General features: G+C 37.0%; 3 protein-coding genes across 6 annotated transcripts in view; 2 read left to right on the forward strand and 1 right to left on the reverse strand.

Moving 5' to 3' along the window:
• Window positions 1-244: 244 nt before the first annotated feature.
• Window positions 245-19,196, forward strand: LOC144450453 (uncharacterized). 2 transcript variants are annotated; one of them, XM_078141064.1, is made up of 17 exons: window positions 245-337; window positions 1,011-1,469; window positions 2,217-2,366; window positions 3,303-3,479; window positions 4,487-4,615; window positions 5,430-5,523; window positions 6,651-6,779; window positions 7,480-7,615; window positions 8,410-8,616; window positions 9,632-9,766; window positions 10,641-10,795; window positions 11,050-11,127; window positions 11,879-12,031; window positions 12,538-12,665; window positions 13,231-13,332; window positions 13,887-14,044; window positions 15,036-19,196. In XM_078141064.1, exons 1-17 carry the CDS (start codon window positions 327-329, stop codon window positions 18,800-18,802), a joined length of 6,168 nt encoding a protein of 2,055 aa, XP_077997190.1. In that variant the 5' UTR covers window positions 245-326; the 3' UTR covers window positions 18,803-19,196. The 2 variants fall into 2 exon arrangements, with proteins under 2 accessions (XP_077997190.1, XP_077997191.1); XM_078141065.1 differs by having other exon boundaries at window positions 2,220-2,366.
• Window positions 19,197-21,487: 2,291 nt separating this feature from the next.
• LOC144451064 (cytochrome c oxidase assembly factor 1 homolog) lies at window positions 21,488-24,103 on the reverse strand. Its single transcript, XM_078141824.1, has 4 exons — window positions 23,850-24,103; window positions 23,155-23,303; window positions 22,276-22,352; window positions 21,488-21,833 (listed from the first exon to the last, which is right to left on the reverse strand). The coding sequence occupies exons 1-4, from the start codon at window positions 23,947-23,949 to the stop codon at window positions 21,695-21,697; spliced, it is 465 nt and encodes a 154-aa protein (XP_077997950.1). The 5' UTR covers window positions 23,950-24,103; the 3' UTR covers window positions 21,488-21,694.
• Window positions 24,104-24,459: 356 nt separating this feature from the next.
• Window positions 24,460-25,455, forward strand: part of LOC144450504 (dynein axonemal heavy chain 7-like) — a 68,333-nt gene continuing 67,337 nt past the window's right edge. For all 3 annotated transcript variants that reach the window (XM_078141142.1, XM_078141144.1, XM_078141143.1), the window contains exon 1: window positions 24,460-24,657. The gene's annotated coding sequence lies outside the window, so the exon portion shown is untranslated. The remainder of the gene's footprint in view (window positions 24,658-25,455) is intronic.

Below are 25,455 nucleotides of genomic sequence, written 5' to 3' on the forward strand. Positions count from 1 at the left end.
CTGACACAAATGCAAAGATAAACAACAACACAAAATGGAATAATTTTCTGATATAATGAACGTTAAAAATTATCTTATAACCTAAGGATAAGTTCATATATCGTCAAAATATATTCTTGGCGAAAATGATGTACAATATTTAAAAAAATAATAACAATAACCTTTCAACTCTCAAGTCTCGTACAATTGCATAATCTCGCGTATTACGACACTTCAGACGTTGATCATTCGTCGCCATTTTCTGTGTGAGAACGGCCACGGCGAAAAGAAACGTGTAAAATTGGATTACCCATCCTCACTTCAGACGAACCAGATCTTTTTCAAATATGTCAGATAGGTATTTTGGCATTTGTTTTATTTTTAGACTATAGAAATACACAGATTAATGACTAAGCCATGGAAAAACGGGCCCTTGTTCAAAAGAAGTCGGAAGTGAAAATGTAATGTTATTTTTACAGGGGCAATTGTTATGTCCTTGGCTTGGGTCGCGTCGGGCTGTGGTTAGCATATGGGTATTGTTACGTGTAGCTCACAAAGTATAAGGGATGTCAGACCTCTAAGATTCTTGCATTGATGCGAAACCACAGCCTTTTGAGAGAAGCGAAATAGCTTGCATATCAACTTGGTTGGCGAGGGGTGATGGTGGCGTTTGAATGTCTCCACTCCTCTCTCTGCGCACATGTGCTAAAGTCAAAACTCGCACACCACTCTAGAAAAATGTACAATGGAAGCCATCTGTGAAATACAGTGTCAGCAATATTAATGTTACGTCCATGGGTAGTCCTGCCTGCAAACAGAGTAAGTCAGGACCCGATTTTGAATCTCAACTGAGGAACAGTGTCACTCTGTCGCGTCCAGCTAGGGACAAGGAAGGGCAGTGTCAGAATCGGTGTTGTCTAGAGAAAACACAATATCAGAATCGAGTCCCGACTTACTGTACGTACTCTTGCTCCAAACAAGACTATCCATGCTGTTAAAATTAACTTTGGTTGTTTTATTTTGCAATTTAGTGAAAGTGATAGTGGTAGCAGCAACAAAGAGGACCCTGCAATTGGTCCACCCATGCCCATTACCCCCGATACCAGTAGTAGCAGTGATACCAGTGACAGTGAAGACCATGGGGACAGTCCTAGATACATCAGAACAGAAACACACCGACCAGACCCAGACGAATCCAAGAAAAGATGGCGAGGCAGTAGTGATGAGGAAGGCACTGACCACCCACCTAAATCCCAAAAAGTTGATAAAGAGGGAAGAAGGGAGAGAAGTGATGATCTAACTCGAAGCCATCATGGAGAGGAAAGAAGTTCATCTAGAGGAAGACAAAGAGAAAGATCTAAAAATGATGACAAGAGTGGGGAAGAAAGTACTGATAGTGAGGAGAAGTATGGAAAGAGAGGTGTAAGAAGTGTGGTACAGAGTGTGGTACAACGAAGTAATGGTAGATCAAGAAAATCCTCTTCACCAAGGTAAGTTATTGTAGCTTTACATTGTAGTGTATATCTAAGGACATGCTACTACTTTTCATTGCTCTTTTTCACCTCACAAACTTTGAAAAGATGCATTATTATTATTGGGGAAAATATAGTTTAAATAGGCTGATTATCAGTATGCTATTGATACATATATAGCTAAATTTATTTTTACCAGAATACCTACATGTGCCATCTTGATTCTTAGACTCTGTTATCTTGTTCTAAAGACACGCAAGTTTCAGAAGTATGTATGTATGCATGCATGTATGTATGCATGTTTGTATGTATGTATGTATGTATGTATGTATGTATGTATGTATGTATGTATGCGTGCGTGCGTGCGTGCGTGTATGTATGTATGTATGTATGTATGTATGTATGTATGAATGAATGTATGTGTACATGTGTGTGTGTGTGTGTTTTGGATGGGTTTTGGATGGGTAGGTGGGTGGTAGTGAGGTGTAATTACTGAAACTCTACAAGAAGTGTATTAAATCATTCATTCACTTTAAAGGCACAAAAGTTAATCCCATATTCTCATATTAAGTGCTATTGTATCAGTGACAGTGAGTGTGGCCATGAGGCTTAGATAGGATCATTACTTTGTTGAAGTCTAAATTTTCTATGCTTGGCCAAATTTTAATCCATGAGCCTTGAACATAGTGCCACAGTAGACTCTTTGATTCAACAGGTTATTTTGCTGTGACTGACTGACTTCAATTGACATTTTTTTCTTCATAGAAGAAAGGAAGACAGATATCAAAGTTCAAGGTACGACAGAGGTGATGACAGATCCCGATACAGAGATGGTGACAGACAGAGAGATAGAGATGGTTACAGTGATAGGTCAAGAGATAGAGGTAGAGACAGAGAGAGGAGTGAGAGGGACAGGTAAGGAAACATTAAAAAGTGGAGCTGGCCAAACATGTGGTTGTTGTCAGCACCTTGACATCTGAATCTTGAATAATTAAGAGTAATGAATAGTAACGGCTTTTCAGTATGAGTTATGAGCAACATTGATCTGACTATTGCATTTTTAAATGACAAAAAATTACCTTCCCATAGAGCAAGTCTTTATAGTGTTGCCCTTAGTGCATATTAAAGTGTATTTTCAACATAAAAATAAATAAATCTGAAGGTTACCAGCAGTTCGATTAAAATTTCGTTACTAATTACATGTACAAGTCACTTCGTCTATTTTCGTGTCTATGTACTTCCGGGTTGACATGAACATGATACAGTCGGCCCAATAATTACTAAGAAATGACAAAACCGTTCGTATATTAAAGTTCGGGATTTTAATTTTTCAAACTGAATATCAATATCCACTACACATTCAATAACTGGTTTCGTGTATTTAGAAATGTCACCAAAACACGACCTCGCAACACAGAACGTGGAACACGGAATCGTGTCACTGAAGACTTTGGAATACATTGTCACATTTTTTCCACTTTCCCTGTTTCTGTTACCTGGATTCTTCAACCTTAGCAAAAACACTGTATTTCATGTACACAACTTGTAATACCTGTATTTCCAAAGATACTTAAGTTAACTATGAAATGCCTGTTGAGGTGCAAAATTTGTCAAAAATTCAAGCTGTTTTTGTACTCAATTACAAATTATAACAGGAACCTGAATATCAAACATTGTTAACTTGACAATGATATTTGATAAGTACACGAAGTCATGAATATATTCAACAAGTGTCTGGAAATATTAATTGAAAAGTTATCATATGCTGGTAATCTCACCTTTGAAGTCAAGAACAACCGTCATCGCTAACTTTATCTGATTTGTAAAATGCTTTTAAAATTTGATTTTTAGAGGTGAAAAGAGACGTGCTGATGTCGACAAGGATGGACAAGAAGACAAGGAAAACAAGACTACAGAGCCACCAACAAAGAAGAAGAAAGAGGGAGGGTTGTTGACAAGGACCGGTGGTGCCTACATTCCACCCGCTAAACTTCGCATGATGCAAGCTCAAATAACAGATAAATCAAGGTAAGGTAGAGTTTCATAGGTTGGGGGTTCAGAAGAAGTGAAGTGGAGGACTGGTGTCATCTTATTCTTATGTGGAGACTATTTATGACCAGCTTGGAACCTGTGAAACATGGAAGATTTAGGAGTGACACCCCTTGTGTTGGAAGGTTTTAGTGGCACCCTATCATGGAAGTTTTTAGTGTGACGCCCCCTGTCTTCGAAGTTTTTAGTGTGACACCCCCTGTTGTGGATTTAGGTGTGACACCCCCTGTCTTGGAAGTTTTTAATGTGACACCCACTGTCAAGGTAAAGTGGACCAAGTATGGTATCAAAATCACGGCTGGTAACCCAGAGTTCAGGGAATGTAGGGACATACAGGGTAGGGTTTGTGTAGGTAGGTAGGTGAGTAAGTTTTAAAGCAGTGTCTGCCTTGGATTGGCTGATGTAAAAGATGAAGTAGATGATACACAGAGATGAAATCCATGCACAGGAAAAATTTTTCAACAATTTCATTAAAAAGCATTTCATTAAAGCTACACTAGCTGTACTTAGAGTATTGTTTTTTTTGGTCAGACAACTATCAATATATTTACTGAAAATTATTAAAATACCAATAATTGGATGTACATATTAATTTGGGGTTTGATTGTATCCAGAAGTAGTACAGCAACAGGTTGAAATCATGATTATGTTGGAACCACTGATTTTAGGGTGTGGACCTAAAAATCACTTTGATTCGATATATTGTACCATATTATGTGTACAGCTACAAAAATATATTTACACAAAGGTTATTCAACACTGCTTGGTGTGGGCGATATTTCAAGTAAGCCACACATCCAACAAAATGATTTTTAAAAATGCTCCAGTTCCAGCTCGTGCAGCTTTAATTAAATTATGTGCTTGAATGAGTAGCAATCTACTATATCAACACTTTGTGCAAAGTTACAAAATACCAACGTTTTCTGTACTGGTAGAATCATCATCAGTGGAGTATATTGTAATGATATTTCTATTCTTATCAACAGTACTGAGTACCAAAGGATGGCATGGGAAGCATTAAAGAAAAGTATGAATGGTTTGATTAACAAAGTCAATATTGGCAACATTGCCATTATTGTCAGGGAACTATTCCAGGAAAACATTGTCAGAGGAAGGTAAGGAATCAATCTTGGAATTGGTGATGTTGTGAACTTGATTAAAATGTAAGTGAACGTTGAATGTTGTTAGATTTGACCTTGTGGTACTCAAAGTTCACCCTGAACAAGATGGATCACTTACATGTAAGAAGAGATTGTGAAAGAAAATTTGGAAATAAATATACAACTCATAACACTGAAGTAAAGTATTTTTTCAATGCGCTAGACATGTTTATAGCAATTATATCAAGCGTAAAAGTATACTGTTTCATTTGCTAATACATGACATAACAAAGTATGGTGTTGAATGTTGAGGAGAAATGATAACACTTTAACCATTTCATGACTAGAGACGAGTTTTAAATAATATGGGGACCCAATTTATATGAATATTTTCATATTTAAAATAATATTACTTTATTAGGAAGTAACATATCTTTAATTCTAGTCTAAAATGAAGTTGATATATGCCAAAAACTTACATAAAACAAGAATTTTGTCCAAACAATTTTGGCGGGAATGTATTCAGTATTGAAGGGGAGACTCATAATTAAATCCCAAGTTTTTAGATCAGGGTTATCCTATCAGTGAAGTACTGAGAATTAGATGGGATTATACTTTAGTTCTGGACTAAGTTATTCTATACCACTGCCAACATATTCTTCACTCTCCAATTTTAATCATTTTCTGACCTTAGCTTTGAATTTATATTACATTATTCCCACCCCATAGTCTCAATCAACGCTAAGCTAAGTCTGAGATCATGAGTCACGTCTTTTAAGTTTGAATATTTCAACTTGATGTTGATAAGTATTACTTGTTTGTTATGCAGAGGTCCTCTAGCAAGATCTATCCTTCAAGCCCAAGTGGCATCACCAACATTTACCCATGTATATGCAGCACTTATGTCAATCATTAACACCAAGGTATGTATGACAATTACTAGAACCCTGGCAGTCATGTTTTAGTAGTTACTTGCTAGAATGAACGATCATGTACTCAAGTGAGCAGGAAAGGCTGTCAATATCTTTCAATTTTGCTTGTGTAGTTGGCTGGCTGTCAGGCAAACATGATATTAACCAATATTCCTGCCACAGCCTACTAAGAATTGTGTGTCAGGGACTTGGCCTAATCCCCGTATTTGTTAGTTTAGGTACTCCAGAAACTGGCGATTGGGTTAGTATTCAAATCTAGAATTGTATGGATTGGTAATATTATTCACACCTAGAATTACTTAGTAAGTTGGATGAGCCGTTGCCATGTGAAATGGTAATATACAAGATACATACCAGGAAGTTGTATTCTGAGTACGAGTGAAATTGTTTCCATCAGTGATTCCCTCGTCCTGTGTATTTGCACTGATTTATTCATATTCACATCACATGGTAATACCACTGATGTCACTGGGAATAGTGAGCACATTGGTAGCATGTTTTCTGGCCAACAAATTCATGAAAGTAAAATATCGAATTTGTTAACTGTGACATAGTCAAGATCAACCAGTGAAGGTTCTAAGCTATTATTGTATAAGTACCAGAAATTACTTGCACCTGTGTGCCTCACTACTACAAAATGTACTTCAGTGCAATACCACAAACATCATTGCATACCTGTGTGCAAATGACGGTGCATACCTATATGCAAATGACGATGCATACCTGTGTGCAAATAATGGTGCAATCATTCCTTACTCAAGAATCGCGTGATTGCACTGTATGAGTTGTGGTTTTTATGACAGTTTGCTATTTCGGTATAAATATATGTAATAATGACAGAACACAATGGAATGTGAGTGCTGGGGTTGTTACTTGGAGGTATTAACAATTGTGCTTGCAGTGTCTTCTGCTGCACTTTCACTCACTGCACTCATGAATATGTGGCCGCAGAGAACACACTGCAAGCAGTAATGAAAGTACCCCAACTATGGATCCCTTGTACTCACGTTTCATGAGATTATATCATATTTGACTTCAAACTCCTAGGCCTCACTAATACCAAGTACAACATACAACTGATTTGATGTTTACTACTCTACTTCTTGTTCTCTTTACAGTTCCCACAGATTGGGGAGTTGATACTTAGAAGACTGATTGTCCAGTTCAAAAGATCTTATAAGAGAAATGACAAAAATGTGTGTCTGACTTCAGTCAGATTTATTGCACATCTTATCAATCAACAAGTGGTAAGTTTTTGGGCTTGAGAGATGGATTGATCAGTTATTGGGCCTAGACAAATTCAGGTTACCTGACCCCACCTAGTTTTTGACTGCAGACCCTAAACTTTTTTTTCATGTATTGAAGAAAAATAAATAAAATCATGATATAGTGGATGCAGAAACTGCAGTATGAAACTGTTCTCTCAATCTGTAATTGCTGTACATCTGTTGGGAAGAAACCAACAACACAGAGTCCGTATGGAAAACAACGGAAAACATAACTACATGAACTAGACAAACAAAAAATATCAAAAAAAAAAATCTACCTATACCCACCTATTCTATAATTGAGCGTAATCGGAACCAAGCAATTTTTAGGCCTTACAAGAGTTGATAAGAATTTGAAAATACTGTATAATACTATTAATTCATCTCTTAAAATTGACTGTTTTTGGTGGTGTTGTAAACAACAACACCCCCCCCCCCCACCACCACCACCACACACACACACACACACACACACTGAAAATGGTAGACTTTCAATTGCTGCACAGAAAACCGCATTGTATAGAAAACACTGGCTATAGTTAGATAATCACATTTACTGCAAATTAGACAGTGTTGCTTAACCGTGCAACTGACGTGTATTATTTTTTGTCAAAACAAAGTGCCTGTGATTTGTATGATTTGATTTGATGTTCAACACAACTATTATACTTACCCACAGGCCCATGAAGTGATTGGGTTGGAGATCCTGACTGTATTGCTGGAAAACCCTACTGATGATTCTGTAGAGGTAGCCATAGGATTCCTGAAAGAATGTGGACAAAAACTAACGGAAGTTTCACCAAGAGGAATGCATGGTATGTATCAATTCTCATCGATACTTCTCTCCTTCCCCCCCCCCCCCCACACACACACCAAAAGTACCAAATTAACAGAAATTTCTCCAAGAGGAACCGAAGACATGTATTCAAAACTCCTAAATACTTCTCTCACCCCCCCCCCCCCCACCTTTGAACCAAAAATAGCAAACAAACAAGTTTCACCAAGAGGAATCCATGATATGTATCAAAGCTTATTGATATTTTCCCCACCCCCACCCCCCACCAAAAAATACCAAATTAACAGAAGTTTCACCATGGTACATATCAAAGCTCATCTATACACCCACCCAGTGTGCCCTCTAATGATAGCCAAATTTTATTGTTGTGAGTCAAAATGATAAAAACTGGCATTTCTTGTGAGACATCACATAGTAAGAGATAGGGGAACACCAAATTTTGGTACGTCACTAGAAATTGTGTGCGTCAGTGGCGCGTCAAATTGGCTTAGAGGGCACACTGCACCCACCACTCCAATCTCCATTGGTCCCTCTTGTACTATTATTATCATCAGAGCTATGCAAACCAATAGGAGGGATTAGGCTCATATTTTAGTCCATTATTGGCATTGTCACACATAGCCTGATAGTCCTGATTCTTTACTCGGCAAATTCTGAGACTAGGATCCTGCATAACAGTTGATCAGCTGTTTGCTTTCCTGCATAGTTCGAGTGTCTAAATGACTGCATAGCATCCTTTATGGAAGTAAATAGTTTTTGTTTGCCTACATACATAGTTTGAGTGTCCTAACTGTGAACTTTTTGTCAACCCAGCAATCTTTGAGAGATTACGTAACATCCTTCATGAGGGTCATATTGAGAAACGTGTCCAGTACATGGTAGAAGTCATGTTTGCTATCCGTAAAGACGGTTTTAAAGATCATCCTGCTGTCCTGGAAGATTTGGATTTGGTGGAAGAAGTTGACCAGTTTACACATCTGTTGAGTATAGAAGATGAACACAAAGCAGAACCCGAACTTAGTAAGTGAATGCATACTTTTCTTAGAATTACTGTGGTGATAGGCAGAACCCGAACTTAGTAAGTGAATGCATACTAATCTTAGAATTACTGTGGTGATAGGCCGGACCAGAACTTAGTAAGTGAATGCATACTAATCTTAGAATTACTGTGGTGATAGGCCGCACCAGAACTTAGTAAGTGAATGCATACTAATCTTAGAATTAATGTAGTGATAGGCCGAACCAAACTCAGTAAGTGAATGCATACTTTTCTTAGAATTACCCGGTGATAGGCCGAACCAGAACTTAGTAAGTGAATGCATACTTTTCTTAGAATTACTGTGGTGATAGGCCGAACCAGAACTTAGTATAAGTGAATGCATACTTTTCTTAGAATTACTGTGGTGATAGGCCGCACCAGAACTTAGTAAGTGAATGCATACTTTTCTTAGAATTACTGTGTTGAATGTATCAGAACATTAAGCTTTTGTAGATTAGTGACATTTTAGTGTGGATTCATCCATAACCAGTATACATATGACTTTGTGTGACAGTAGAGTATAATACAATGCAATACAATATGAAACTACTACTACTGTACATTGTAAAATATAATACATGTACAGTGCAAGGCAGCACATTTAAAGTACACATTTATAATTCAATGAATAGCAAAACAATAGTGCAAGACAATTACAATATACATCACAGTTGAATACAATACAATTGTTTGCAGTAACTACAAAGAAGACGATACCAGTAATTTTACAGTGTAACACAGTGCAATACAGTAAAGTACCATCTGACAAGCCAATACATTAATTACAATACTACATTACAAAACAGTTCTGTACCAATAAATTGACATTTATACAAAACACAACAATAACAAGAAAGTATTTATTGTAGCAGCCAGATTGTGTATGGCCATAGTACCAAGTGTCAATGTAGTAGTGAAATTTATCATTTTTGTTTATTGAAAGTTTTGAATGAAGTATGCTATAGTATTGTTTTCACTTCTCCAACTTTCTACTAGACATATTCAAGCACGATACAGAGTACCTAGAAAATGAAGAGAAGTACAAAACTATCAAGAAGGAGATCCTAGAAGATGAAAGTAGTGGATCAGAGTCAGGTGAAGAAGGCAGTTCAGAGGAAGAATCTGGTGAAGGTAAGATAGATTATTATAGGCAGGATTGATGAATAATGGGTTGTGTGTGTGTGGGTGTGTGTGCGTGCATGCGGGCATATGTATGTATGTATCATGCACACGTAACTATGTATGTATGTTTGCATGAGTGCGCGAGTGGATGCATGTGTGTACATGCATGGTATTATATACAAGATTGATGGTGAATGGAGGGGGGGGGGGGGGGGGGCGCTGTAGAAATGGGTTGTGTGCATATGCCATGGTATGGGTGGTCATGTAAGTGTTAGGGTGGGGGGTGCATGCATGTACGAGATTATGGTTAAGGTTGATGAATACTGGGGCTTTAGAAATTGGTTGTGTAAGTGTGTTGGGAGGAAGGTGTATGTACATGTATGTGTTATTGCTTACATGCTTCAATCATTTTGCAACAAATGCACTGGTATAAAGAAAAAATAAGAACGAAATAGACTTTGTTCTTTTAGTGGAATTAGCTGTAGCTAAATTGAGTCATTTCTCACATTCCTGCAGATGTGATTGTTATGAAAAAATCTCAATGAGTAATGATTTAATTAATGGTTAACATTTTTAGCCTCCACCTGGTGGCATCAAGATAGACTTTGTACTTTTGGTGGAATTAGCTGTAGCGAGCTTTCCTGTGGCAAAATTGAGTCATTTCTCACATTCCTGCAGATGTGATTGTTAGTGAAAAAATCTCAATATTTTACTCAATGAGTAATGATTTAATTAATGGTTAACATTTTTAGCCTCCACCTGGTGGCATCCAGATAGTCTTTCTCAGCTATGCACAAGCAATATCTTTAAATGCCGGTAGCAATACAGCAGATAAGACACGCAGGGGAATTGTTTTCAATATCATATGTTATTTATTTTACAGAAGAGGAAGAAGAAGACAAAACTGAGATAATAGACCAGACAGAAACTAATCTGATAGCACTACGTAGAACTATTTACCTAACAATACAGTCTAGTTTAGATTTTGAGGAGTGTGCTCATAAGTTGCTCAAAATGGAATTAAAACCTGGCCAGGAGGTAAGTCGTATATAAACACCAGCCCATGTGATTTCACTATTTTTCATGAAGCAAGTCTCATGTGAGCAGGTTTGATTTTTCTATTATTTTGAACTTAAGTCTTACAATGCATGTACACAAAGTCATGTGACCCATAAGTCTCAATTAATATATGAAAAATATTTATAAATAGCAGTTTAAAGAGATAGCATTCCCCTAACAAAATAAGAAAAAAAAACAATGTTAATTTTATATTTTTATGTTTCACTCTACAGATTGAACTGTGTAACATGATATTGGATTGTTGCTCACAACAGAGATCTTATGAAAAGTTCTTTGGACTCCTAGCTCAGGTAAGAAAAATTATACATAATAACAACTTTGGACAGAATTTGGCAAATCAATTTAATTCATCCAAGAAAGCATGTGTACATTTCGCCAAATTCTCTTTATGTTTTTAGCGATACAAGTTCTGTATTGTACTTATGTTGATTAACATAATAATAAATAATAAAACAGCGAAAATTGTGAAGTCTGGCGAGAAATAGTGGCTGGCGGACACAGACATCAACTTAAAAAGACAATATAAAACTGTTCTTCCAATCTGTAATGGCTATACATCTGATGAGAAGAAACCAATAACACAAAGACCATTTGGAAAACATTGGAAAACATATAACTACCTAAACTAGACACTCACGTATGAAAAAAAAATAGTAAAAAAACAAAACAAGAAAAAACAATCTACCTACCCCACCTATTCTAAAATTTAACATAATCGGAATCACACAATTTTTTTTTAGGCCTAATGTAACATTTTAATTGATGTAGTTATGGAATGTTCATGTCAGTCTATTGATTCAAAGACTTTAACATTCATCCTTGCCATCAGCTGAACTCAAACATTTGTCAATTTGATTGCTGACTTTTGAGTATGTACATAATAAATTGTTTCATTGAATGAAGGATTTGAGTTCTTGCAATAGTTATTGAGGTATGTCTCAAATGGTAAATATTACTAGTAAGTTTGAATGTGCTACAAAATAACTGTAACAAATCATTCAAAAAATAACTTTTATGTTTGTTTAAATTTCTTTTTTACAGAGATTTTGTCAACTTAAGAAGGAGTACTGCGAGTGTTTTGAAGTACTGTGTAAAGAACAATATGACACATGCCACAGATTAGAAACTAATAAATTACGTAATGTTGCTAAGTTATTCTCACATCTACTCTATACCGATGCCATAGCATGGACAGTAAGTATTTTTATGTGAATGTTAATATTTGTTTGCTTTTGTTTGGTTGAAGTGGTTTGTATTGAAAAGAAAGACTGATGTATTTATGTGTGTGTGTATGTGTATCTGTGTGTGTCTGTTTCTTTGTCTCTTGTCTGTCTCTATTGCTGTCACTCTAATGTTTGAAGTTGTTAGCAATTTTATTGAAAGGAAAGACTGATGTGTTTGTGTGTGTCTGTGTTTCTGTCAGTCTGCTGTCTGTCTATATCTCTGTCTTTCTGTCTGACTCTGCATTTTATGCAATGTCTTTCCTGTAATATCCATCAGAATAGTATTTGCAAAGAATAAATACATACAAATATACACGAACAGGTGATAATTTATCGTAATTGCCAAACCCTGTACCATGATTTTGATATGGAATCCTGGTACTTATAACACTTAATAAAGTCATTGGATACTTGTACTCTACCATAATGCACATCGTGTATAACACTAAAGCATTCACCTTCCATCATTTATTGTAGGTACTATCTTGTATATCACTTAATGAAGAGGACACAACATCATCCAGTAGAATATTTATCAAGATATTATTTCAGGAATTGGCTGAGTACATGGGTTTACAGAAACTCAATGAAAGACTCAAGGATGTGTAAGTAGAAGTCAACATATGTATCAATTTTATGAAGGGTTGTCAGTGGTGGAGTGGGGTTCAACCACTTTCCTCTAACCACTGCAGCTAGGATTCAAACCCTAGTCTGGGTTTAATTAGTGGGTGGAGTGGGGTTCAACCACTTGCCTCTTACCACTGCAGCTAGGATTCAAGTCATTAATAAGATTTGCCATGATGCAGGTTTTCCCTGGGGTATTCACATTTTCTCCTGCACTAACACTGAACCCACTGGGGATGGTTCTCACTGGGCTTCTTGGGAGGCAAGCACTGATAAACTTAAAGAAGTGGCCCATATAAATGAAGATTATTATCATCAAAGGGCTTGATTTTCTCTTTATATCTACCTTTTTTTCTTCCTTACTACGATTTATACTTCAGAATGTATTGAACATTGCTTCATTCTTTTTTGCCTAGAGTAATTTTTTTTAAAGAAAATTTTACTGTTTTTCAACTGGTTCATATAAGTTCTACTGTCTCGGCTCATCATAGGTAAAGTTATATTTTATTCAATTAACATATTTTTATTTTCTCTTTTTTTCCACAGAATTCTTCAGCCTTTCTTTGAAGGCTTATTTCCACGAGATAATCCTGCCAACACTCGTTTTGCCATCAATTTCTTCACAACTATTGGCCTTGGTGGACTTACGTAAGTAGCTTTTACTGTAGACCCGTCATCGGTTATGAGGTGCATCGAGTGCTTCCCCATATAATAGCATGTATTCTGTATGTGCAGTGGGCTTTGTCCAAGCTACCCAGGGGGATAGTTGTCACCTGGCCGTACTTTTGGTCTTCTCTGTCACTGATGGCGTTTAGTGTTTGTTCTATAAAATCACTCACAATGAAAGAGGTCAGCATTTCTTCATTTCATGATGAAACTGTGATTTCAAACGTAACAAAGACAAATCAAGCCTAACCCTAACAACAAAGGTGATGTTGTCCCACACAGTGCCTCTTTGAACTGGGAAATTGAATATAGAATAACAAATAACAAATCTACTGATAATAGTAATGTTCTTTGATACACAACCAAGTTACTTTTTCTTTCATGTCTATGTTTTGGTGACTGTTTCATTCCTCAGGGCAAACTGATGATGATTACTGTTCACCACTAGATGACGGTGTGGTGAATAAATTGTCTCATGTGTAAATTCATTCTGTAATGTGCCCTCTAAGTTTTTGGTCTTGCTGATTTAATTGCAGGGATGAGCTTAGAGAACATCTGAAGAACTTACCAAAGTTAATCATGGCTCAGAAGCAGCAAGTAGAAGCCTCAGACTCTAGCAGTGAGAGTGAGTCAGACAGTGACACGGCTAGTTCTGAGAGTGAAAGTGGCAGTAGCTCTGTTAACAGTGACTCCGGTAAGCATGACATTAAATTCTTGAAACTTGTAAGAAATCTTGATTAGATTTAAGAATTGTCTTTGCTTGGACATTCTTAATCATAAATTACCATAAAGACAATATTTTTAGAACACCACTGCTAGAAATAAAAGCATTTATCTAAACTTTGATTTCCCAAGAGTCATTTCATGAGTTTACATCACTTACATAACGCAATATTGCAGAGTGAAAACTTGTTTCTCATTCATTGTTGAGTGGAGGTGTTTGTCATGGACATGTAGTGTTTTCATGGATGTCGGCAGATATACATATGTAATGATAGAACATAAATGTTCCTGACTCTTAAGTACTTGTTTACCTTCAGTGTACACCAAAACATTTAATAGCATCATTGTATCTGATCGATCTAAGGGTGTTCTTTTAAGTATATGATATCTGAATTAGTTAACTTCTCTATAAAGGTGTTCTATGCTCCAGTTTCCATTTCAATGTAACTTTCTTCTCAGTGGATTTGCATTGTTTTGAAGTACCAGTGGGTAGAAAATAATTTGTTTTCACATCAAATTTAGATACAGTGGGTAAATCATCTGAAAAATCACTATCAAGCACTGAAAAGTAAACAAAAAAGTTCTGTTGAAATAAACATATAGGCAACAGCACTATATCCATTCCTTGCAGGTAACTATATCATAGATGCGTAAACCTGGAAATATTTGCTTAAGACTTATTTGCGCTTATTTCACTGGAACTCAAATGCACAAAAATAATCAGTTACTGAAATGCCTTTTTGTACATAAACACAATGGACCAGTCTGGTAGTTGGTAAAAATTAGTTGTTGAGAACAAGCTGAAAACTGAAATTGCAAGATTTTCTAGTAATGAAAATATCTAGGGTTACAGCATATTACCTAATCTGTCAATATGTAACTCAAATACATTCAGTGCAGTTCATCTTTGATTGGTCAATTTTAAGGTAACTCATTCGTGTTGCTCTTTCCTTCACCAACAGAATCTGAAGAGGAGAAAAGACGAAAAAGGAGAAAAAGAGAGAAGGCAAGAAAGAACAAAGAAAAGCCCACGAGACACAAAGAAAAAGAAACTTCAAGACACAAAGATAAAGAACAAGAAAGAAGAAAGAGACCACAAGAAGAGGTTGCCAAACATACTGATAAGCGAGATAGGAAACATCACAATAGAGTTGAAGAAAAAGACAAGAGACATGAACGAAATAAGGACAGAAGTAAGCAAAGACAAACAGAACATGAAAAAAGTAGGCAAAGACCAGAACATGTGGAAAGGGAATCTGAGAGAAATAGAGATATAGCCAGAGAGAAAGAACATGCAAAGAGCAGAGATAGAACAGAACATCATCAAAGAGAACATCAGAGGCATAGAGACAGAAGTGCAGAAGTAGAGAGAGAACATGAAAGCAGTCGAGACAGGACTGGCGAGAGAGAACATGAGAGAGTGAGAGACAGGACTGGCGAGAGAGAACACGAGAGAGTCAGAGACAGGACTGGCGAGAAAGAACACGAGAGAATCAGAGACAAAACGGGAGAAAGGAACAGAGAACATGAAAGGAACAGAGAGAGGACAAGGGAAAATGAACGTGATAGAAATAGAACTGAGCAAAGGCAAAGAGAATCTGAAAGACATGGAAACAGATATGAACAGCGGGAAAGAGAGGCTGAAAGAAACAGGGAAAGAATTGAGGAGCAGGAGATAGCCATGGAAAGAGAAGTGTACATGCCTGTGAAAATAGAAAGTGATAGTGATCTCAGTCATGACCGATATGTCCAAGTAAAGAAAGAAATTATTGATGATGCGTACGACAGACATAGTCAGTACTATGGTGATGAATGGAATACTTCTAGAAATGTTAGAAATGATGAGAGATATAGTGACCGACATGTGGAACATTATAGGACGGATGAGAGACACCGTGACAGAAGGGACGACAGAGAAGACAGCAGAAGGGAGCGACAAATAGAATCTGAGAACACAAATAGAACATCTAGAACTAGAGATCTCAGAAGAGACAGACAAGACACCAGAGGTAGAAGGGAAGAGAATGAAAGTAGAAATCAACATGGCTCAAGTGATGAGGATATCAGAGAGAGAAATGAGAGAAACATCTACAGGGGTAGAGAAGAGAGGGGTAGAGAAGACAGAGACAGAGTGGATAGGGGTAGAGAACAAAGGAGCAGGGAAGATAGAGGTAGAGAAGAGAGGAGCAGGGAAGATAGAGGTAGAGAAGAGAGGAACAGGGAAGAGAGGGGTAGAAAAGAGAGGAGTAGAGAAGAAAAAGTCAGAACACAGAGTAGTGAGTCAGAATCCGAAGCAGAATCTGAATCTGAATCTGAGTCTGAGTCCAGTGAAGATGAACAGGAGGTCAGAAGGCAAGAGTCAAGAGGCCGTGATGCAAGAAAACACGATGATAGGCCAAGAGATCGAGACTCAAATGTAGAGAGAAGATATGATGGAAGAACTGAAAACCAAGAAAGATTAAACCGAGCAAAAGATGAAGAGAATTATGCAAGGCGAAGGGAAGATCAGAGACACTCAAGAAATGAAAGGCGATCTAGGGAAGAGGAACAACAAGCTCTAAGGAATCGCCGTCAAATGCGCGAATCTAGTGATGACGAGTTAGATCACAGAAGACAAGTTGAAAGAAAAAGACATGAACAATCCATTCGAGAAGAACAAACTCGTAGAAATGAAACAAGGAACCGAAGAGAAATAGAAATACAACGTCAAAGAAGTGACTCAGGTGATGAGGCTGTCTACCATGAAAGGACACGACGCCAGACATCTGAGAAAGAGAGTCCAGAAAGAACCCCAGAAGAAGAAAGTGACGAATCATCTAGTGATAGCAGTGAAAGTGATGAATATGAGAGGCAAGATAAGAGAGAGCAAGAAATAGACAGGAGATCACGTCAAGTTGAAAGTGAAAAGTATGAAAGGCAAGACAATAAAAGGAGACAGGAAACAGACAGGCGATCACGTCAAGTTGAAGGGGAAAAGTATGATAAGCAAGATAATAAACGGGGGCAAGAAACAGACAGGCGATCACGTCAAGTTGACAGTGGAAGGGAGGCAAGGGAAAGAAGACAGATAGAAAGTGATGAATCGAGTGATGAAGAAAGTATCCTGAAGTCAAGCAGAGACAGAAGGGATGTTAGAGATGATGACAGAAGAGACAGACAAAGAGGTGAACTGAAAGCTAGAAGTGAAAGAAGTAGAGATGAACGAGATAACAGACCAAGTGATAGAGATAACAGAGGGAACAGAGAAGAAAGTAGGAATGAAAGATATAGAGAAGAGCGAGAAAGCAGAGAAGAAAAATACAGAGAAGATAGAGAAAGAAGGGATGATAGATACAGAGAGGAAAGAGGTGGTGGTAGACATGTCGTGAGAGAGGAGAGAGAAGTTGCCTCAAATGAAAGACGCAGAGTTGAAATTGTACCCAGCAGAAGTGACAGAAGCAGAACTGAAAGAAGTGACAAGAGCAGAGAGGAGAGGGAACTGAGAGCAAGTGATGAATCTTATGACCAAGGCAGAGACGGGAGAAGAACCAGAGAAAGCGAAGAGTCTGTTGATAGGAGAACAAGACGTAGTGATGAACCTCGTGAACATAGCAGAGATGAAAGACAGTCCAGAAGTAGGGATGAGAGAGAGTTCAGAAGAGTGGATAGGGGTAAAGAAGAGAGAGGGAAGAGGGATAGTTTAGAAGATGGCAGGGGAAGTCGAGATGCAAGGGAGCAAAGAGGAAGACAAGAAGAAAGGCCAAGTAGAGGACATGAGGGAAGCAGCCGAGCTGTTGACAGGAGTAAGGAAAGGGAGAGGGGCCAAGAAAGTGTAGTCGAACAGAACCATAGAGAAGTGAGGGTGATCAGGAATGATAAATCTAAGGATACAAGAAAGAGGGCAGAAACATCAAGTGATGAAGAAGAGGAATACCAGGATGATAAACGGAAAGAATCAAAGGATGCAGGTGGATCAAGAGACGGAAGAGTGAACAAGAGAAAGAATGATAGTGATGATAGTGACTCAAGTGAAGACAGCAGTTCAAGTTCTGATTCTAGTCCCGATTCTGCATCTAGTGATGAGTCGGGTAGCAGCAGCAGCAGTAGTAGTAGTAGTAGTGGGAGTAGCAGTAGTAGCAGCAGTGAGGATTCAAGTGAGGAAGATGAATCTGAAAAACGACAAGGTAATGCAGACTCGCGAGATGCTAAGCGACAACAGATAAAACAGGAATATCAGAAAGAACGAGCAAGGCAAAATCATACACGACAAAGTGAATCGAGTGACTCCGAGTCAAGTGACTCGGACAGCAAAAGCTCGCAAGGTGTGAGAAGACGAAACAGTAGTAGTTCTGAATCCAATGACTCCGATGACGAACATCCTGCCACTGAAAAGGCCCAGATGGGTCGGAAACGTAGAACTAGCTCTAGTGCCTCAGATCGGGAGGGGCATGATAATAATGAAAAAAGTCACTTTGATAGGAGAACTATGTATCGAAATGAAAGAGATCATATTGTTGATCCGTGGGTGAGGGGGAGACGTGAAAAACCTAGAGACGATGTCAGACGAAATGATGAAAGGGATTACAGAAGAGGGGATTATAGTAACCGAGATTTTGATCGATATGAAAGGTACGAGAGACCATACAGGAGAGATAGGTATGATAATTATGACGACAGATACAGGGATCGCAGAGTAGATCGAAGAGATTATGTGGATGACCGTAGAAGGGACTATTATGACAGGAGGTAGAATCTTTCACCCCTGTATTACCTACATAAAAGTGGACTGATCTACAAAGAGAAGACCAAGATTGTTTCGTATGTATTTCGTGATCAAGAATGGATGTGGTCAAAGTCTTTTTGTATTCTTGTCAATGCAATAGCTGAAATACATCATATAAGTTCTGTTTTCACCAAAGATTTCTGGAAATATTCTATAAGCTAATAGAGCTCAGTATTAAATTACAATTGATGTCGTAACCTGGATTTCAAGGAAATAACTTTGTCTGCAAGGCAGACCATTTTCATCACTTTGAGTATAATTTTTTGTCAGAAAGAACTATGGTGAATAGTAAATATATACAGCATTTTGTACTATAAAGTCCTGACTACAAATACTTGGCTGTAGTATTCTTTCATTGAATAAACCATGGTTTTCATCTCGATATCAATTTCATGAAATCTGTTTTTTTGCATTTCTGTCGCAGAGCTCTCATACAAATGCAGGACACTAGGATAGATGCTTGGATTAATATAAACACTTTATTTTATTATCCTTAAATTTGTTCATCAGGCCTGTAAAACATCCCCACAATATGTTCTTATACCACAACCAAGGGTCCACATTACTTATGAGAAATGTTTCACCTGTTCAAGTTAACAGGCTTGTCAAACTGCATTGGGACTCTGCAAATATCGACAGTAATAAAAGGGACAGGTTATCTAGGCAAATTAGAGAATCTCTCCACATGAGAAGGCAAGGGGGCAATACCATGAACAGAGATGGGGGGGGGGGGCATACTACATGTAATTACTTTATAATCTTTATGATCATGTCATTGCCACTACCCCACCCAGCAGAAAAAACAGCAAACAGACAGTTTGACAAAACCTGTCGACCTGAACTAATTATAAGTTTTATTTTCTTGTCAAAAGAAAGAAATCATTTAGTTCAAAAATGATACTTTCTGAGTATGTTTATCAACTGTATCATGTGGTAACATAACAAAGTGTGCATCTCAAACACAAAAATCAGTCATTGAAGTAAATTTAACAATGTTGCTCCCTACAATCCAAATCTCTCAAACTGCTGAAAATCACATGGCTCCATATTTATGAAAGGCTTGTATTACCATGGTGTCTACGAATAACCCCATGATAGAGAAATTGAAATAACCCGATACAAGAAGGTAGTCTGTACAAATGTATATTAAAGCATGTACATGTTGATGTGCCATGTTGGGACACCCTCATTGGCCAGGGCATCTTGACAGTTTACCTTACAGTTTACTCCATGAGTAATTTTTGCAATCATTCATTGAAATATTGAAAATTTATAGTAAACATAATGACCCTATTTGCAATGGCAGTGTTGGGCAAGAAACTGGCTACCATATACATTGTATCGGCAAGGTCCACCCATGATGTTGGCTGTTGTAAATAACAAGTGCCTACAGCTCTAACTTGGTCATGCACTGTATAGATGCAACATTGATGACAAACTACACTGTTTATAAGCAAAGTCGCTATGACGAACTTGAAAATAGATTTCTAAGCACTATTCCCAACATTGTCAATAGAGGGTGCTATTCACCATTCTGATCATGGGCTTATAATGTAACCACCTTCATTTTCAAATTATCCTAGTGGTGGATGATACAGTGTAATCAAGGTTCAAGACATGGACAGTCATTTCATATAGTAATAATATAATAAAGGACGAATAGTTGAAATCTTGTTAAACCAGCATATTAAGCATTTAGTTAGGTGTTGTGAGAAACGATACCAGAAGCCTATAACACAAATTACAGGGGCACAGTCTGCAATTTTGATTGGATCGTTGCTTAGGTTTCACATTGTGATATTCTAACTCTACAGCTCTGAACAGGTATTCAGAATCTAAAAAAATATTCTTGGGACATTAAAAACTTTCGGAAATATTCATAGTTGCCAAGAATCTTTATTCATGCCTCTATCATACGGCGTTGATGCTGACTTGCTCCCAATAAATTTTCTGAATAGTCTATATAATGCATGTTTATTTGCACTTCTACACGCAGTGGTGACCATATTTCTGAATTTTCCATATGTATAATTATTTGTTATTCAAAATATATACATTTTGCAGCAAAATATAATTAAATTCTTGCTGTAAACCAGTATAGTGCTTAACGGACATCCCCATACAGACTCATTTTTCTCTCCGTCAGAAATATGGGCTCTGGCTCATGAGAATGAATTCAATAAATACATTTGACAATGCATCTTGAAACTTGAAAGATATACAATATAATTTGTCAATTTGAGTCAATTAGCATTTCCATGTTTGCGATGAGCATGCAATCTGCCGCAGTCAGCTCTATAAGCAAAACTGTACATATGCCAAATTCTATCATTTGTAAAACAATGGGCCGCTGCGTACAATGTTGAAGTGAGAATTCTCTTTATGTTAATAGTATTTCAACAATTCTCAGTACCTGGAAAAGCATTTTACCTCCTTCTCGTGGGTGAAAATAGAACAGGAAGCCCAATGTATTCTCAAGTCGCACATACTCATAGAGGTGCACATACGTACACAGCATGGAATGGAAGTCAAAGCACTGACCAAGAAATTAAAAGATCCTTATTAGCGCAACTGAATATGTAACATTTATGATGTACCTAGGTGTTACAAAAATATTTTCGTTACCAAGAATTAACGGTATTTGCCTCTCAAACTCACAAAGTCTGACCATTTCACACCTCAGTCATTCCTGGCACATTTCACTACATAACATTCCCATACAACACTCCTCCCCTTTTACCATCCAGGTAAACCCATGCACAATTGTCTTGATAACCAATTTCAGGCAAGTCTATATCATCATTTTCTATAGATTCTGATGTTTCACTTAGTCCCATGCACAATTGTGTTGATAACCAATCAGGCTGAGATTCCAGGCAAGTCTATTTCATCATTTTCTATAGATTCTGATGTTTCACTTTCATTTTGTTGTGGCTCTACTAAGGTCATAAAGTCTTCTTGGTTTTTCAGTTGAAGAATCAGTTTTTGGATCTCCCAGCTGGAAAAGATAATACCATGTAAATTGTTATACTGAATCACAGAGTAGAAACTTACTGATTGCATGCCTACATACAAATAAAATACAGAGAGAAGGAAGGAGAGTGTGTGTCTGTGTGTGTGTGTGTGTGTGTGTGTGAGTGAGAGAGAGTCTATATACAAATGTGGAAGGAAGGAGGGTGAGATTGATTAACAGTATTACTATACTACTTAGGGAGAGAGAGGTTTGAAGGGAGAAAATGTTTCTGCCCAAACATATCTATTTGAAATATATTACCTGTCACATGACAAAACTATTCATTGACTGTATTCTTTTTGCAATAATTCTACATTCAAGATACAATCTACCAACACAGTGAGTATACATATTTTTAATCTGACTTACTACTGGACAGTACAGAGAAATGTATATAATAAAAGAACTTTTCCCATCATCAACTTACTCTGCTCCAGGTTTTGGTCTCTCTGCCCACGTAAACAATGTTCCATTTGTTTTGCTACCTTTCACGTCAATCTTAAGCTGAAATATCAGAAATCAGAATTATTATTTACATTTACATCCTTTGGCACAAAATAGAATTTGACAATGCATGGCCACTAATACATGTATAGATGGGTTGATGGATATGTGTGTGTGTGCATATGCATGTATGTATGTATGTATGTATGTATGTATGTATGTATGTGTGTGTATGTATGTATGTCTGTCTGTATGTATGTCTGTCTGTCTGTATATATATGTGTTTGTGTATGTATATGTGTGTATGTATGTATGTATGTATGTATGTATGTATGCAAGCATTTATGCAAGCATTTATGAATGTATATGTGTATGTATGTCTGTCTGTGTATACAGTATGATATACATCTATGTATATCATAGAATTACACAAATGTCACACAGATACCAATCTGATGTTCTCGTGCCAAATCTCATACTTACGAGTAGCCAATCAGAATCCGTCTTACAATATACTCAACGTTTGAAATTGAAAGAAAGAGAACCACCAAACAATAACAATAATATCGTTGCCTGCACTCTGTGCTTATGCTCTTCCATCAGAGTGCCCTTAAGTACTGTACCAGTATGTTTTGGTACATTACACATTCTCATTCATTGAGTGAATTCACTCAGTGCCAAAAAGAAATCACATGAATCGGATTTTAATCAGACTGTTCAGATACCTGAACATTACAATAAACATAACAGTAGGAAAATGATGCATTACTATTTTCACAAATACGACCTTGGACTAATGATACTTGGATTAAAGCATGAACATTGTCTGTAAGATTAAAACTTAGTATGTGTACCAACTCACTTGACATTGGAGACCATTGACTTTGTTGAATTTGTCAGACAAATCTAAGTATCTACTTTTGACAGGTGACCCCAGAGATGTCATGGCTTGTTGATTGTCAGATAGAATCTTCATAGATTTACTGTAATAACTACCTGATGTCAATTTATCTGTCAGAAAGAAAACATTTTATACATTATCCCTTTGTTGTACACGTACAATGGTGTCTTTTACTGGGTATGAAATTAACAGATGCATAATGTAAAGAAATGTTAAAGATGTGGAAAGACATCAGAATTTATTTTCAGTTCATTATTACTATATTAGCATTAATATGAGAATATCTGGTAACAAGGGTTGTGTACTCAAGTCTCTTCAATAACTAGATAAGTTCCAACCTATGAAATAAATATAATGTTGGTGGTGGGGGGGGGGGAGGGGTGATGTCGTGATGATAATGATGATGATAATGATGGTGGTGGTGGTGGTGATAATGATGATGAAGACGACAGCGATGATGACGAGGACAATGATAGTAAAGTATCACTCCTCATCACACCCAACTTGCCAATTGCCAGCTTGCAATCTTGTAGATCAGGTCCTACCCTAATTCTTCTACGGTATTGCTATTGTCCGATATTGATGTAACATGATGTAACTAATTATTACTTTAGTATAATTAACTGATTCGTGTACATTTGGTGTTTTCAATTTACCTTGAATTTTAATGTACAGAAATCCTGATCCGCCGAGAGACAATATTCCTCCATAAATCGCCACTGACTTCAATGTTGACATGCTCGGTAAACGAAACATGGTGAACAGTGAACTGAAAATTGTACTTCTTGTATAGGACAGTGTGTTTAGCTAGTATACGTAAACGATCTGAAAGAAAACACTTATGACATCGAAGTTTCTCCCTAAAATACTGTGGACATGTGAAATTTTTGCCCTAATATTACTACATGCAAGTTCTCAAAAAGGAATTTCTTCGTCCCCGGATCACCCATTCACTCTTCTCAGCTGAGTACATATATCTGCATGTGCTCGCCCTTTGACCTGTACCTGACAGTTATTTCTTTCCTCCAGTAAATATTTCTCCTTCTCCAACAAAATTTTAAATTCTGATATTTAAGAAGTATGATCTTAAAAATTAAAACTTTGAACTTAAGAATACATTATTAATAGATTATTTGAGGATAAAAAAACAGATTTCAATTATATACGGAGATAATTGAGAAAAAATACACAATTTATTTCTCTCTTGTGAACGAGGCTGTTTCTGTGGTAATGTAACGTAGCAACGTGAACTAGAGAGAGCCGACATTTTGGACGGAGTGGTGTGAACCAAAACAACCCTCTTTTCACCCAGTCTACCCGTTTAGGGTTGAGTTTTTGTAACTTTTATGTTTCTGGTTTGAAAATTTACGTTTCCTTGTATATACTTGAGTTCAAATTTTGTACTTTTGTACATGCTTTAGTTGATTTTTATGAACTGGAAGCCGCGTTATGGCTGACGTTCAGGTGAGTACAGACGAATGAGATGCCGTTACGATAATGTAGTTGTAGATAAAGTTTTCATATTATGATATCGATATTTTACTTTCGAATGCATTTCAGGTAGCAAAGTAAGGGGAGTGGGGAATGCACTTTTCTTCCAGGTAAAGTTAGATAGCTGTCATGACAGATTGAATGTAAAGTTTCAATCGACATGTGTAACTGTAAGGTGAATTTTGTAACGTGAAGTTTTCTCGAGTTCTGTAGCCTCGGTGTCACAGTGAGTTTGCAATATTTATACAATAGCTTTGGTAATCGATATTCAACTCGCATATTTAAGTAGTAACACAGGATTTGTGGTACGTCATGGCGATAAATCTGTTGCGCAGTTGGCTTTTCAGACGTTCTTTTTTCTGCAGACGTTTTAGTTTTCCAGGAGAACATGTCTGATTATGGAGAGCATTTCTTGACATTTGCCTTTTTCTCAGTTATTGAGAAAACTTTGAGAATATTATTAATTGCAACACATTTACATGGAGTTTTGAAGTAAATATCTCATGAAGTGAATTGTATTATAAAATGATTCGTGAATTTATAGACAACAAAGTGTTTTGCATATTTCAATTTATTTGTTTAAATCACTGTCATGTTTGGACACTTTCGAAATTGCATAGACTTGGATGGCGATTTGCCAAAATCAAGGTGATAAGTGTTTTTTAAAATATGTAATAGTATATTTTGACAAGCAGATTTGACATCAAATTTTCCAACGCTAGTTTTTTTTTTCATTTGTCAGAGAAAATTATTTACTTTAAACAAATTTGC

Source organism: Glandiceps talaboti, chromosome 20, assembly GCF_964340395.1.
Source record: "Glandiceps talaboti chromosome 20, keGlaTala1.1, whole genome shotgun sequence".
NCBI lineage: Eukaryota > Metazoa > Hemichordata > Enteropneusta > Spengelidae > Glandiceps > Glandiceps talaboti.

Bases quoted from the DNA above. Each gene is read 5' to 3' on its own strand.
- LOC144450453 (XM_078141064.1), top strand. The intron at 3,480-4,486 runs GTAAGGTAGAGT...TCTTATCAACAG, and splicing joins CAAATAACAGATAAATCAAG to TACTGAGTACCAAAGGATGG. The intron at 5,524-6,650 runs GTATGTATGACA...TTCTCTTTACAG, and splicing joins TGTCAATCATTAACACCAAG to TTCCCACAGATTGGGGAGTT.
- LOC144451064 (XM_078141824.1), bottom strand. From the start codon at position 23,949: ATGTTTCGTTTACCGAGCATGTCAACATTGAAGTCAGTGGCGATTTAT. The intron at 23,304-23,849 runs GTAAATTGAAAA...TCTTTCTGACAG, and splicing joins TCTGTACATTAAAATTCAAG to ATAAATTGACATCAGGTAGT. The intron at 21,834-22,275 runs GTAAGTTGATGA...TATCTTTTCCAG, and splicing joins AGACCAAAACCTGGAGCAGA to CTGGGAGATCCAAAAACTGA.